This window comes from Alosa alosa, chromosome 8, assembly GCF_017589495.1.
Source record: "Alosa alosa isolate M-15738 ecotype Scorff River chromosome 8, AALO_Geno_1.1, whole genome shotgun sequence".
Classification (NCBI taxonomy): Eukaryota; Metazoa; Chordata; class Actinopteri; order Clupeiformes; family Clupeidae; genus Alosa; species Alosa alosa.
Window position 1 is genome coordinate 268,414 of NC_063196.1, and position 16,880 is coordinate 285,293.

General features: G+C 39.2%; 1 protein-coding gene across 6 annotated transcripts in view; it reads right to left on the reverse strand.

Annotated features, from left to right (window-relative positions):
• The window catches only part of enah (ENAH actin regulator), a 237,346-nt gene that overhangs the window by 44,308 nt on the left and 176,158 nt on the right, over positions 1-16,880 (reverse strand). For all 6 annotated transcript variants that reach the window (XM_048249978.1, XM_048249976.1, XM_048249977.1 and 3 more), the window contains 2 exons: positions 16,162-16,298; positions 15,855-15,903 (listed from right to left, as the gene is read on the reverse strand). In XM_048249978.1, the coding sequence (XP_048105935.1) occupies positions 15,855-15,903; positions 16,162-16,298 (186 nt within the window). The remainder of the gene's footprint in view (positions 1-15,854; positions 15,904-16,161; positions 16,299-16,880) is intronic.

Below are 16,880 nucleotides of genomic sequence, written 5' to 3' on the forward strand. Positions count from 1 at the left end.
AAATCTCCTGGCTTCTTCTTCTTCTTATTGCATTGCATGTAAATGCAATGGACTATTATCACTGTTCTTCTTATAACTGAAACCGCTAAACCGTCTGACCTCATTCAAAGACTCCTACAAAGCTCTTGTAACGGACAATCATTCTATGTATTTTTCATATTTGTGAACTTTATACTTTTTGAGATATTTAAGATAAAAGAGCAAGAAATTCCCATAGAGTTAACATTGACCGCTGTGGCGGCAACTTTTAGCATTATGACGTGACCGGCAGCTGAAAGCAATCACCACAATCTTTCTCCCACTGGAGCTGTGAATATTCTGAACGTTTTGGACGTTTTCGCCTGCCGTGATACTTTACTTGCTCGTAAACTCTCCTTCAGAGGCACATTTCTCTAATTACAGACAAGGTAAGTGTTTTGGTTTTTGGTATTGAGTCATTCATGTCGTCAAACGTTATGTTTCCTATTAGACATTCTCTGGCTATAACGTTAGCATGTATGACAGTGGGTCACAGAAACCCACAGACAGTGGGTAACGTTAGAAAACGTTAACGTTAATGTTAGTGAAATAGTTAACGTTAGCACCTTATTACGTTGATATTTATTATGTAAGGAAACCCACTGTTAATCAACGTTAATGTCGTCGACTTTACAGTGACCGGTTAGCTAGGGTTTGATAGCTAACGACAGTCAAACGTAACGTAACGTTGGCTCCCAGCTAAGCACTAACATTACATTTCATTAGGCAGCAGCGTTTTAACTAGAACGTAAACGTAAACTCTGGTTCTATTTAACATTAGGTCACTTTCCACAGGTGGATAGAATCAAGCACCTAGAATAGATTATGAATGCAGACTGGTGCTTGATTAGACTGTGTGTAGAGACCTGATGAAACCCATCATGGTTTCATTCATGGCATGAATACTCATTGTTGATGGTCGTAACGTTATAGGCCTACTGTAGCTTCTACCGTTCACATTTTAGTTAAAGCTAACATATGCTCCTGTTTTTATTTACCAAACATTGTACACCGCTTGTTTGTGTAAATAGACCAGGCTACGTTTTCATTCTACGCTGTTGATTCTTATGTAGCCTTAGTAAACACTATCACGGTATGCGATCATAGTTCGTTTTTGATGGGTTTCATCAGGTCCCTTTCCACAGTTGTATACAATCAAGCACCTAGATAATGAATGCATGGTGCTTGATTAATACTGTGGAGAGGGACCTTATGAAAGCAATGAATAGGCTACTGTTAGGAAATGGACTATATGAAGTATTGTACAGAAGTTGCGCTATAACGTTTGTGTTCTATACATAGGCTACAATAGTATGTTTGCTTGGCCTACTCATTTCTGCATTGTTCTGGCCTATAAATTAAAGTGTAGCCTGGCACGTGAATCGAGCTTTCCAGTTGTACATTGTAATTTGTAGGAAAAAATGTGTCTGACAGACCTAGCAAGCTGTTTTTATAGCAGTTGGTGCAAGATGATTAGCTATCAACTATCCTTAAACTGAAAACAATAAAACACAGAATTCTGCTTTGTTTGTAATTTATTATTATAGGCTAGTATTTAAATACCAGTAGCTTGATGGTGCAACAATTGTATTGTACTCTACCTTTTGTACTCTACTCTACCATGTGACCACATCTCAACATATCTGTGCACATACCATTTAACCATACTGAGACGTTTCTGAGATCTACACTGAGACATTCTGAGAACTATATTGTTGGAACCTGTGAATCATATTTATCAACCATCCATACCTTTGAATCATACCTGTGCTGTAACATCTGTGAAACTTAGTTATGCTGTTAGACCTCTGTTTTTATGCTGTGTGAAAATTAAGATTCTAACTAAGTTCTGTCTAAAACTGATCATCCGAAGGGCTGACTCTTTTATTCTTCAGTACAGTGGGTCCCAGTTAAAAATTGACACTTCATTCACGATCATGGTGAATGGTGAAATGTAAGTACAACTGCAGCCGCTTGGGGGCAGCATAGTCCGCTGTGGAGTTCCACGGTCGAACCAGGCGGGCGATTCGACAGCAAGGGCTGTGATTGGCCGAGTTTTCAGTCGTTTCTCTGTGTTTTAGCAGCCCCTGCAACATGCTAGTCCACTGTAGCCTAAGCCTTGTACATAATGTTAAACATAGTTTTGGATTCAGTGGCAAGATTTCTTGATTGTACAGTGTCTGTCTCTCAGTAATGTTTTAAAATGAGAGCTTCGTCAGCTGGCAGTAGGCTACTTTGTCGGTAGTCATGAGAAGTTAAACTTGCTAACAGAACATAAATATGCTGCCCAGAAACCTTGTGAATAGTTCTGATTTTTTTACTACACTAACGAGGTTGAAATATAGACTTTGCCTACAGCATCTCCTTAACAGTAATGTTAACAAAATGACAGCATTCATATGACAAAGAAAAGCGAATTCGGTCACTCAAGACTGTGCCACAGCAACCAGTGTAGGCTACAGTCCCTACCCAATAGGCCTACTCGAAGCAAATAGCATTGTCTGACCGGTCGAAAGTGGGTTAATGCACGTATTTCCAGAACAGGTCTGTTACTTTCAGGTAGTTCTGAGCTCGAATCTAGGCAGGAGCAGAGCCATATAAAGGCCTAGGCCTATTGTTATCATTTTTTTGCAAGGTGTTGCTCCTGGCAATACTTGTTTATAAGGCGTTTGGTGATTAATTGATAGCTGTTTTGGGACACGTTAAACATTCTTTATAATGAGCGCATCCGGGGAGTAAAAGCGACTGTTACGCTGTTTACAAATGTAGGCTACAATGATTGAAATACAAAAAAATATGGCGTGTTTGTTTAGTTAGTTTTGTGATGTTTTGCACTTTTGCCTCATGTGTTTTTCAGGTTTGAGGGCTTTTTGGCAAGATTGACCTTGGTTAGACTCTGCATATGTTATTTCTCCATTATGGAAAATAAAGTCAATTTTCGACACACGTCTGTTATTAGTTCAATAACAAGTGTTGCTTGTTAAAACATGTGACTAGTGAAACTCAAATGATTTTAGAAATATTTAGCCAAAGCCAAAAAGTGGAAGGAAGAAGGAGGAGAGCGGTGCAGCTCAGATGTCTTCTTAATTTTCTTTATTCTTTAGTAAAGGTGCAGAACATTATTAAACTTTGACTAACGTTTTAGATGTTCATTAGTCAAAAACATTGACACATCGAAATGTTAGTCAAAGTTTAATAATGTTCTGCACCTTTTACTGAAGAATAAAAAAAAAATTAAGAAGACATCTGAGCTGCACCGCATCTCCTCTAAAATATCTGTCCTGGCCTGGTTGCAACGGATTGTGGCCAAACAACAGAAGCGCTGAAAAACCCTCCTTTGTCTACCAAAAGTGTTTACTTTGTGCCCGGCGCTCCCCCACTGCTTGTGAAAGAAGGGGATGGGGGAGGGGGGCTTAACGTGAAAAAGCTTAATGTCACAAAACGGCAACGAGTCGTTTTAGGCTACAGGCCTTCATAATGGTAGGCTACAGGAAGTGGGGGGAGGGTATGGGATGACCAGAGCCGTCATCTATCGTCTTTCCAGGCACACAGCTCGTTATATAGCCTATCGACTGCCTTAACAGATTTCTTGGGTTTGGCCTTACAGCGAACTCAATGCTCTTGTTGCTTGCAGTTTGTTAAATAAAGCGATGCAGATTACATTATTTATTTCTGATTAATTGCGTCTTTTGATGTATTTTGCAACATTTGCTTGTTAGGCTGGGCTACTGTCAATGTCCTGTACAGGTCAATGTTCAACAATTGCTGGTGTAGGCCTAGGCTATTAATCAATTATTTATTTAATTAAGGGGCTACCGGAGGAGTTTTGGGAGCGTTAGTCAAAAAAGACGTGACCCTCCCTCGCCAGCAAGAATTTTTTCTATGACCCTCCAAAGTGATTGAGAAAAAAACGCATGACCCTCCCCAGTCCCAACAATTTATTGATGCCTTAGGCTACTGGGTCAATTTGGGAGCTTGCATGCTACGACTCAACTTTTCCCGGGTTTATCGCGTATTTTAACTTTTTCCTCGCTGTCTTAGGAGGAGCTGCAGGGCCGTCGCAAGGGGATGCGAGGCCCTGTGCGAACTTGACAGATGCAAGGCCCTTTTCACTTACGTACATGAAATCATCGTTAGCTTACTTTTACACATAGCCAAGGCTACCGTCGGGTGTATTTTAATAGTAGCCTAGTCTAATAAGCTACACCAGCTTGCCTTTAAGAGGGGAAATTCAATTGTATAGCCTATACCATTAGCTGAGTCACATATTTGGCCATATGGTGTTTATCATAGGCTACATCACGAAACCAAATAGTGTAACAAAGGCACTTTAAACACTTTAACAGGGGGAATTAATTGGGCATGAATCATTGTGCTGAACGGTATTTGTCAATGAGCAGAAACACACACGACATTCAAACTATTGATAAGATGTACTGGTCTGTATCTATAGGCTAACATTGGACAAATAAATGACACTGACTTCGCCATATCCTGACTCAGGAAAAAAATTTTTTCTTGCTTTGCCGCAAACTCAGCAATGAAATCATAGGCCAGTTTGCAGGTAGCCTAACGTCTTTTTCATAGAAGGGAGAGCCCAGTCTCTCCTGTGACATGGAGGTGCGCAAATCGTTTTTAATAGCCTGTTCAACTTCGAAAAGCTTCGTTCACCCGATGCCAGTCACTGATCGCAAATTCAAAGTTCGGAAAGCTTCATCTTTTTAAGTTTTAAGTGCAGTGGCCCCTATCTGCCCCCTTTGGAATTATATCTCGAGCCTATTATAAGGTCCAGTGCGTTATGTCCTGGGATTCGGATGTGCTCAAAAAGAAAAGAAAAAACACTTTTCTATAGATGGTTATGAGGAGAGAAATTTGATGATCATTGATCGTTGTTTTGGGACGTTAAGCCTTTTCCATAGGCGTCAGTGAAGGAGATTGAAGAATGACCATTTTTTTATACGAAAATATTTCTTAACTACAAAAACTCAGTGTCTAAAAACTCAGTGTCATTCAGACTCAACCCTCTTGTTGTTTTATTATCTTTTTCGTTGTCGTTTGAACGTTGGCAAGCAGGCATGTTGCGGTTGCAATTTAAGTGAAATTTCTACAGTAGGCCTACAACATGCTGTTAGGCTGGGCTACTGTCAATGTACTTGTACAGGTAAATGTTCAACAATTGCTGGTGTACAGGTTATATAATCAATTAGCTAAATCATTTGTCCAGCTGTTTAAACATTTTTTCGTATACATTCAAACGCAAAAGGTGCTTTGATATATTTTTTTAGCTTGAACGCCGGCAAGCAGGCATGCTTTGGTTGCAATGAATGAGGATAATTGCTTTTTTTTTGCATTATTTTGAATATGACTCGCTCCAGTCTCAACAGCACATACTTTTTCCACACGCTAAGTTCTAACACACATAGGCCTATCCCCTCTCGCTTTCTCTCTCTCCATACCTGCACACGGTGCTTTCTTAAAGGAGCTGTACCATTTTACAACAATTGCATCTACATTTTCATATTAGAATGTTTTGTCAAGTGTAAGCTTAAACTACCGTGATCAATTTAAGTTCCGTGCCCCGCCAAGGCCATGGAAGCCGTAAGTCAGTCGCATCAAAAATAGTAGTGGCACCCAAGTGACACCTTGTGGTTGTTTGTGTCAACTGCAGTTTGTGCCATTTCTGCTGAGAAAATGGGGTGCGTGATTCATGAAGGAACCCGTCCAAACTTAACGGGGACCCACTGTATATCACCATTAAATTTGACCTATTACCCTCTAGCTGTTGCTGCCAGTTCAAAATACTGATAACTGATTAATATATCTGTTTTAGGATAATATGTTTGGCATCATCAAGTTCTGTAAGAATGCAAATTCAGTGGACATCTGTTTTCTCCCATATCATTATTGGTTAACTTTAAAATTGGTTTCAACAACTTTGATTTTTTTGACTTGAAGCTTGCATTGGTTGTTAAGTGTTCATTAGTGTGTTCTGAGTATCATTCTGCTGTTACTGCAGTACTGTATTAAAACAAAGAATGTTGATCAATATTGAATTAACCATTTATTTGTACTGACTGCTATATACTCTAAGCTAACATCTAACCAAGAACGTGGTTTTCAAGAATGCTGTAAGTCTATGTAATCTGAATAATCATACTGTAAGTAATGTTATACACAGCAGTTTGCTTTTACATGCAATGGTAATTCCCTGGAATTACATTTTCTAGTTATTATAGTGGATGGAATCCACTATCTTGAAATGCATACAATCTGGTGCTCCCTAAAACTACACATCCTGTTTAAGTGTTTCCCGTGTGTCAAAATAAAAGACACAGCCATATCTCATGCTTTGCGCATTATATCTCCAGAACGGTTTGACGCATGTGCTTCAAATTTGGTACAAGTGTTTGTATGACTCAAAGATGAAGTGAGTTGATGTTGGAGGTCAAAGGTCAATGGTCAAGTCAATGAACACTCTGAGTGCGATATCTCAAGAATGCCTTGACATACATGCCTGAAATTTGGTATGAGTATTTGTATGGATTCAAAGATGAAGTGAATTGATGTGGATATGGAGGTCAAAGGTCAAATGTCAAGGTGAAAAACACCTTGAGTGTTATATCTCAAGAACGCCTTGACACACAAGGTCTTTTGGTACGAGGGTTTGTATGAACTCAAAGATTAAGTGATTTAATGTTTTTTTTTCAGGAAAATCCCCACCAACTTTAGCAGCTTTCCATCCACTATTGTGATTCCTTTGGCATTACATTCTAGTTATTATTATAACCTTTTCTTTTTACCTTTTCAAGAATTAATGCGACTCTAACCGCTTAATGTACAGACATGTTGAAATAACCGTTGTGAAGGTCTGGAGTGGGGCAAGAGAGTTATTTTTTCAGATTTTTTAAAAAGTTTATACTTTTTGAGAAATAGGGGATTAAAAATGTTAAAAAGCTAATTTTCCCCCCTTAGACTTCAAAGGCTGTGATGTCATAATGGCCTAAAGGCAGCTGCGCTTGTTAAGCTCCCCGAGTAGTTCCCGGGCTAATTAGAACACTGACACAGGTGTCACCTGTGAAATCAACTGTCTCAGGTTCTAATGCATACAATCTGGTGCTCCCTAAAACTACACATCCTGTTTAAGTGTTTCCCTTGTGTCAATAAAAGTCACAGCCATATCTCATGCTTTGCGCATTATATCTCCAGAACGGTTTGACGCATATGCTTCAAATTTGGTAAAAGTGTTTGTATGGACTCAAAGATGAAGTGAGTTGATGTTGGAGGTCAAAGGTCAAGTCAATGAACACTAAGTGCGATATCTCAAGAATGCCTTGACATACATGCCTGAAATTTGGTATGAGTATTTGTAAGATGAAGTGAATTGATGTTGGAGGTCAAATGTCAAGGTCAAAAACATCTTGAATGTTATATCTCAAGAACTCCTTGACACACAAGGTCTTTTGGTACGAGGGTTTGTATGAACTCAAAGATTAAGTGATTTAATGTTTTTTTTTCCCAGGAATTTCCCCACCAACATTAAGCCAGCAGCTTTCCATCCACTATTGTAATTCCTCTGGCATTACATTCTAGTTATTATTATTATTATTATTATTATTATTATTATTATATCATTTAAATGATAACTGCATTTCCGGATGAACTGCGAAAGTGTGCTTGCCCTGGTGTGGTCACCAACATGAGCAGTGGAATATGCTACGCTGAACCTGGCATGCATTCTAACAGTGCCTTTCAGTGTTGGAGCAGTGGCAATATCTGAAAAGCTCTAGGAGAGGGCTATTCAACTACTGATCCGCGGGGTGAATGCGGCCTGTTGGATTTTACCTGCCGCCTGTTTTCAAGTCTAGCTTCTATGGCTATAGATCAAATCAATAAAATATTGGCATCAAAAATAAACAATGTTGCATGGCTTGCGCCTCTCAAACTGAGCTGTCAGGTAACCTACAGAAGAATTGACCAATGGCAGCAGTTAATGTTTCACTGTGGTTTATTTAACAAATATGAAATATGACAGGGACATTAAAAAGCTGCTTGTTTGTTAGGATACCTTTTCACTGATTTATTTAAAAAAATATGAGTTATGACAGAAGTTGGGTGTAAATGTTATATATCCCATCCCCTAATACTGTTTTACTGGTTTATTTGACAAATACTTTATATAGATTTGCTCTATACGCACCTTATGTCTGTTTGGAATTGTTTTGAGAGCCTATTGATGTATCTCAGAATAAAAGACACCACATACAGTGGTGTTTTTTTTTGTGTGTGTGAATGTATTTTACTTAACTCATTAAATGTAGCTGGATACTCATGAATGCATGTCTCTAATAGCCACAATAGGAGTAATTTTAGCAACACCGTATTTTGAGTGGCCCACAATGACCCAGTGGTTTTCCTGTCTGGCTGTTGAATAGCCCTGCTCTAGGAGCAGGTAATAACTGGAGGGAAATTGTTATACCCTCTAAATTTAAGTAAGTAAGTATACTGTAAGTATACAGGGGCGCCTGCAGGAATTAATGCTATGGTACGCACACCCATCACCCCACACACACACAACTTTATACATCCCTATACAGGCTGAAGCTACCTTTAGTTTTGTTATAGCGTACTGTAACGGCTGGCTTTAAACAGCTGTAGTGCAGTCGTTCTGACAAGCACACCAATTGCTTAGCCAACCTTGTTCTTGTCCATCTTGAATAACTCCTCTAGCTTTTCTGCCTCCATCCTTTCTGTTTTCGTTGTTTAAACTTGTGATATCCATGATGAGTATTGAGTTAGTGAATTAGCTCAACATTGTGTGCTGATAACCATATATAGAAAGCCGAGTAAAAGAAAACAACAAGTAGCCTATTGTGTGCCTGTATGCGTATTCTCTCCTGCTCAAACATAAGAAGAAAAGGAAAAAGAAAACTCAACAAGAAATATAGCTGCAAAGCAGCAATGAGGGGGCCAAGCATGTTGCAAATACTTGAGCTGCTGAGATGGCAGATAAATTTGACATTGCCAAGGTCTCTACTGCTTCGCCTGCCAATTGCCTAAAGGTCTCTACTGCACCACTTGCCCATTGCCCAGGGTCTCTCAACTGCACTGCAACTGACATGCGTCAGCACTTTCTGTTCCTCTAGCGCCGCCCTAGTGATCAAACGTTACTAAATGTACTGTGCGTCCTCAGGATGTGGTCAAAAGTCAACGTACCAAGTTTGGTGTAGATACAAGAAAGTTTTGCTAATTATAGTGCCCCTTGCGGTCAATGGTGACTAAATTTATTGTGCGTCCTCAGGATGTGGTCCTAAGTCTACGTACCAAGTTTGGTGTCGAAACGAGAAAGTGTTGCTAATTATAGTGCCCCTTGTGGTCAACGGTGACTACATTTATTGTGCATCCTCAGGATGTAGTCCCGAGTCCACGTAGCAAGTTTGGTGTCGATACAAGAAAGTGTTGCTAATTATAGCGCCCCTTGTGGTCAACGGTGACTAAATTTATTGTGCATCCTCAGGATGTGGTCCCGAGTCTACGTACCAAGTCTGGTGTCGATACGAGAAAGTGTTGGTAATAATAGCGCCCCTTGTGGTCAACGGTGACTACATTTATTGTGCGTCCTTAGGATGTGGTCCCGAGTCCATGAACCAAGTTTGCTTCTGATATCTGAAAGCCTTGCTGAGATATTAGCTAATTTCCTGTAACTTTAGCGTCCCCCTAGTGGTCGAAAGTCGAAAAGGTTTTTTTCGTGTCCTCAGGATGGTGTCCCAAGTCCATGTACCAAATTTGATGTCGATACAAGAAAGTGTTGCGAATTATAGCGCCCCTTGTGGTCATCGGTCACTTTATTTATTGTGCGTCCTCAGGATGGATTCCAACGGTACCTCATTTTTGAAAATCGGACATACGGGTCAAAAGTTACATGCACACACCTTCACATACACAGACAGCCCAGCCCAGCCCATTAGGCAGCTGCCAGATGGCTTAGAACTCTGCCAGGTGCAAGCTTTAGCCGTTAGAGCTGTGATGTCAACAACAACTGAACATTCCACCATTCATTTCAATGGGGCCAAAAAACGCTGAAAAACGTGAATAACGCAAAAACGACAAGGGGCAGCCACACGAAAAATGTAAGCAAGCTACACCGGTTCGAACCTGAATTGTTAGAGTTGGAACCGTGCCGATAGCTCAAACGCTCTAGGAGCAGTAGTCCGTGCAAAAACTGGGTGAACAGCTTTGCCATGCTGTGGGCTTGCTGGATCAAACCCGCTAATAACCAGCGATTTGTAGGGAAAAATATTTTTGGTAGATCATTTCTGTTTTCGCATTTTTTTGAAATCAAGGGCTCTATATTGACAATCAGAAACGGATGGTCAGAGGCGTAATGTTTATACACATTAAAGGTGTGGCCAGTCTACATTCACTAATTTAATGGCGCAATTATGTGATCAAACGTCGGGCGCCTGGCGCAAAAAAGGTTCTTCTTATGTTTCTTAATCAGTCATGGGTGTGTTTTGAGCATCCTTTAAACCAATGAGAATGACATCTGGTTTAACAGCAAGCAGCACAACTTCAAACAGCGCATCGGTATTTTGATAGTCACCGGCGCATTTGAAGGAATCTGCTTGCACGCGAGACCATATGGAACAGGTATTCCACTAAACCATTTAGTAAACTAAAACCTGTTTGTGACTAGCAGAGCATAGCCTACACGCATCTGCACTTGTCTATTATTTGCCAAAATTATTTTTATTAAAACACTTACCCCAATAATGTCCAAATGACTGAATAAAAATCCTAATATTTATCCTGCAGAGGAGTGTTTCAACAAAACACTAAGTTATAATTTAAATGTTACACCTCACTCTCCGATGGTGTAAGGTTGATGTAAGTACGATGTAAGTAATTTGTTAACATGGTTTTCTCATTTAAATGTGTTTTTCTTGGTCAGTGGCATAATGATTTTTAGAGGGTGTAAGATAGCAATATTTGGATCATGCCACACCCCTGTGATGCTAATTACCACACCCCTGGGTGCACGGTTTAATAAAAGAAAAAAAAATCCACCACTGACTGGGTGTAAGATAAGAATAAGCTTTGTGTTGCGCTTTGTGGCACCTTGTGCCGGGTGCAAGATAGGGGCCTAGGTCTATGGGACTTAACATTATAGCTGCTCTTCAATAGGAATAGTCAGTAACTTTAAATTTTAAAGGGGTGGTTCAGGATTTTGGACATAGGACCTCATTTCCAAGTAAGCAAGTGTGATATTTATCAGTGGAGACCGTTTTCAACACGTTTCATCCAGTCCTTCTAATTGCAGAGTTCGCAGGTGCTAGGCTAGCGCAAGTCAACGGTATGTGCTAGCCTGCCACTAAAGACAGTCTTACCCACTCCAAAGTACACCCGAGGCAAATAAATTATAACGGCAGACTATCGATGTAAATGTCTGTATTGACAGTGTTATTTCTAACGTTATTCTATCCTTGCATTTCAACGATCGCATTACATTTTGAGGGACTAGTTTCTTAGCAGCGGCGGAATTATACTTGCTCCGGTTAGTAGTACTGCGCCGAAAAGTAAACAGTAAAGCGCACTCCAATGGGGATACCTAGTAGTAGCCTTGGTAATATCAGTCTGCCGCTGAGTTGCAAAATGACTACTAACAACTTTAGGGACCAAAGTATAACTATTGCAACGCGATTTAACTTTAAAATTAAGTTTAAAATTACCTGACTTCACCAGTTTTCAGAATTGTTGTGATGGTTCTCCCTCCACAGTACCCACAATAGGTGACAGTGTGTTTTTTTTAATGTTTTTCAAGAATCAGAATTACGAGTTTTTACTCTTACTTACTTTGTAATGTAATCATATTTGCATTCTGCACACCCATTACTCTTGATGAAATATCTCACAAACTCTTCACTTAACACATAATCCGGTTTTGAAATTGCAACAAATTTCTACTTGTTTTCCAACATTGGCCCGAAGTTATAATGTATTCTAATGTAAACTATTTAGTTAGTTTGGGTGATTGTGTGAATCGTGCAGATCCAAAGTGTTTTTTTAAAGGGGAGGGGGGTGTCTGATCAGGGATGCTTTACTGCAGGCTACCAGAGGAACCAGAGCAGCGTTTCTCATATGGGCCCGCTGGTTAATGCGGTGCTTCTGTCACTCATCTAATAATATTTGGTCATGTAGCAAAGGAGCGGTAGCCAATCGTTCAGATAGCAGCTAAGAAAATATAGGCTAGATGGCAACTTTCTCAGTTTGTGCTATATTACCTCCGCAGTATAGCCACTTCAGCTGGAAGTTTTAACACGCAACTGTGGACTTGATTAGCTTTCGTTCAGCTGACGCTGGCACTGCCATCTGACTGTGATCATCCAGAACCGTAGGCCTATAATAATAAAATTATTCCGCCTATCAGTAACAAAGTTCAAACTAGTCATAGACAGTAACCGACAAAAAATGTTTTAATGCAACCTAGGGCTAGTATCTAATGCTATGTGGGAATTGCAAGAAAACAAGTAAAAACAATTGCTTACTTTTAATTATTTTTTTATATTGATGTCAATGGGGCATTTTGCCCATGTTCAGGGTGGAAAATAAAAAAGAAAGATTTGCATAAGACAAGTCAAATTGGTGTTTTCAAAAAGAAGGGATCATGGAGAATAAAGAAAAACCTATTTAAAAAATCTTTGTAAATTCCCACAAGGTGTTTGGGTGCTCTGAAAATGATAACCAAAATGATTTTTCAGACTTGTGAGGTCTGCTGTTCAGACCCTGAAGGGATTTATTTTCTGTTCATTGTTTTTTGTGAGAGTGTTTCTACTTATCTCAGTGAGAAAAATAAATCAAGAGCCTATGTTGAGTAAAAATATGACTTTGGAAGGCTTAAACAGAGCCCAGCCAAAAACTCCAATACAATTTGTATCAACTTTGAGGGACAGCTATGACCATGCAGGATTATACAGACCAAACGTGACGATTTTGCTACATACTATTCCTATTTATGTACCAGCATGCACAATTTGAGCCTCCTACATGGTTTAGTTCTTGCGCTGTGGACTTGTGAACTTTGACAAAAAAAAGAGGCCGAGCAAAATCGACACCCCCTCCCCCTATAAAACTGTCTGTATCTTGGAAAGTATTGATCTTACATAAGAGTAATTTTACAGTGTGTCTCCTGGGTAACATAGGTACACCTGGTAATTTTTTCAGAATTTTTTGAGACCTAAGTGCGTGGGCCCTGGTTGAACTGATGTGGAATGACCCGTAGGAAAACTGAATCAAAGACGGTGTTGTCCATCAACAAAACAGCATGGAGCGAAAATGTCATTTAAAGTCCCAGATATTTAAAGGGACAGCAATCACTCAAGACATAGACAAGACATAGGCCTACACCACAACTGAGTGATGAACGTGAAATGCTTTAAATACCCTACAAAACACTGCAATTAAATGACAACTGTGTATAGAACCACGCTAATCTAGCTAATGGTGAATTAAGTATATAGCATTTGAAGCATTCAATAGCCTAATGAAAACTTGATCAGTCAGTTAAATTGTTCACATAAAAGGAACAGCAGGCCTACAGAATATTCCAAATAGGCTAGTTTCCTTTCGCAGTGACAGAGAACTTCTACTGCAACATATGAGTTTAAACCATGTTAAATTCAAAAGCATCTAGCTAGTGACAGGAGGTTTTAGGGGGGAAAGGATAACAAACTCTGTGTAACCTACCTGTGGTATAAGTTTTTTTTAATATATATATATATATATATATATATATATATATATATATATATATATATATATATATATATATATATATATATATATAAAGGCTGACATACGACATCAAATATTATTACATAGTACTTTCCCAGATATGGGTAGCCCAGACTGTCCTGCATGTATAGATGGCCATTACAATGACCAATATAACTATCTTGTCTTAGATTGACTAGCTGAACAACACAGGTGACTGCAAATTTTCATGGGGTGCTGAAATGTACACTATTTTGACCATTTCTGAACTGTGAAACTCAGCAAATATGCTTTGTGGTTGTGACCTTCATAATAACTATTCCACCTGAGTGTGCATGTGCACCAGATTGATGTATTTAAATGTTAAAATATGCAATATTTTCTTACGGGGGAGCATGCCCCTGGACCCCCCTAGAAGGCTCTGACATTGTCTGCAGTGGTCATTTCAAATTGTGCAATTTGCATATGAATAAGGCAACATTCCCGCTACAACCACATGACAACATGATACAAAATGGACTAATTTTTCAGACTTTTACATAGACATAAAGGAAACATGCAGTTTATATCCTGTCAGAATAGGAGGGAGAGGACAGAAAATCATTTAAAAGATGTCAGGAAAAAGACAGCCTTCCCTAGTGAGGTTTGGTAAAGCCAGATAGCAGGTCCTGATTAATACTCCTCAACTGATTCATAGATAATCAATTAGGTGTGTCATGCTTCTCCAAATCATCGAATTGATTTAATTTTAGATTTTAAGGTAACGATTCAATTCGATTTTCAATATTTTTTAATTCTATTACCATTAATGCAATTCTCATGTTGCATGTACTTTTTTTGGCATATTTGCAATTCTGTTTTGGGGGGGGGCTTTTATTTTGAAACTTTTTAAACCGTTCCTACCGTGAGCTAGGTTACTAAACAGAACAGACACCTAGATGTGAACATAGAGAAATTAAATAACACAAAATGATAATTTAACTGTTATAGCGCCACACCGAAGAGACACAAGGTTAGTGTTCATGGAATATTGCACTGTTAGTGTGCATTCTAGGCCTTAAAGTAATTTTTTACTCTAGGCTATATAGTCCGGTGGCGTAGTGAAAATATTGTCACTGAGGTGCTAATTTTTTTCTTTTTTGTAACATGTCATATTAGAAGTATATAATTATTATCATCAATGAAATATGCTTAAAAACAGCGATTTTCAAGTTCCTGCACAAGATAAAGTGTTCAAATGAATCCCAAAGTTAACATTTTATATATTTATTTATGTTTATGAACTTTTACATAACTAAAGCTTCAATCCATGTCAAAGTATTAGCAATATAATCGTTATTGGCCCTGTAATTGATAAATATGAGTTGTTAGAGTTGCAATTGCAGAGGTGAGCAGTCTAGACTTGCTTTGCCACATTTGCAGGTGGAACAATACCCCTTTACAGCAACATTTGATAAGTTCTCTGCAGGCTGTGGGGACTGCTGGAAGTGTCATAAAAACTGGTTCTCAAGACCCTGATTCCTTGGTCCATCCATAGACCATAGAGATGCGTGGATGGGCTATTATTTCAACCGTAACCGCATAGCAAAACTTATCATCCATCCGCCATCCATCCGCACCAACGTTTTTTGACCAATTTTCAAAACCGCACCCGCCCGCCATCCGCTGGTTGTTTTAATGTATTGATGCGTTTGATTGGTTCAACCGCCACCCGCCCGAATTTAATTAAAATATTATATTTCTTCAAGTCATCCGCCCGATCCGCGGTTTAACCGCGGAGTCCGCGGCTGTAACCGCGAACCGCGCATCTCTAATAGACCATGAGCGTGAAAGATGGCACATTTTTGTGTGTACCCAAGCTTTGTACATGAGGCACCTGGAGAGTGCAGAAGAGAATTTCTACAAAAAGTGATATTTTTTAATATCACAAGACTCCAGTGCCCAACCCCAAAATGTTACTGGCCCACTGTGAATACTCCTCATTACTGATCACATCTGAAATTGCCAATAGCTGCTGTGGTCCAAACAGCCTCATATTCACTTGCAGAACTGCATCGCTAGATACTTACTGTTCTCTGCTCTGGCTCAGGCGATGATCCCTTTTCCGCAATTCTTCTTCTGTGTCAGAAAAAAAAAGATGTACCTTTCAACGAAGACAACATATTTATAACTTGTACTCATACATGTTCATTACTTCAAGTAAAGAGTTTTTCCACCATCCAAGAAGGCTTAGAAAAGCCTTTCAAATGGTTCCCTTAAATCACAAAAAAGGTATAGAAATCCTACTGCAACCTCTACTAAGGCAATATAAATGTTCTAGTGTATTAGACTGACACCTTCCAAAAAAATAAACATTAAAAAAAGTACTGGTTTCACCTCCGAGCTAATAGAGCACTCATTTCCTCCATCAGACCTCCTCCCCCAGGAAGTGGTCCATTGCCTCGGGCAGCCTCTGCTTTAACACCACCCGCACCTACTACAGCTCCTCCACCTGCACCTGAGGCCTCATCACTCTGTAAACACAAGCTCATATTACTCCACAAAATGATATAGGACACCCTACTGAAACTATGTAAAGCAGAACACCAATCTAATTCTGTAATTTACTTTGTTGGATCCAATATAAGTGCAGAATACAGTATATTGCATACCGCGCAAACACATTTATTTTCAAGTTTGTTTGGAAGTCTCTATGTAGAGATTGATAAAGAAAATGTATATCTAACATAAAGGCGCATGTTGAAGCTTATGGTTAGAGTGCCGCAAACATACAAAACAATGCCACAACTTGGAGATGTAGATCAATCATTTAGTTTGTACTTCAGGACTCAAAAATACATGTGTGTTATGTAAGCTTGAATAACTTCAATACTAGGGATGTAACGACACGCTAAACTCACGATTCGACACGATAGGATATGATTCACAATTTTAAGTTCACAATGCACTTTTCTCATGATTTCTTTAGTTAAATCAGTGCAGTCAGTGTTTCCCGCAGGAAATATGTTATAGCCTAGGTACAGTATATAGCCTAGGTGCTGTTAAGCTACATTAGGCTCCAACAGCTCTTTCTACCTTTTTCTGTGTCTTACTGC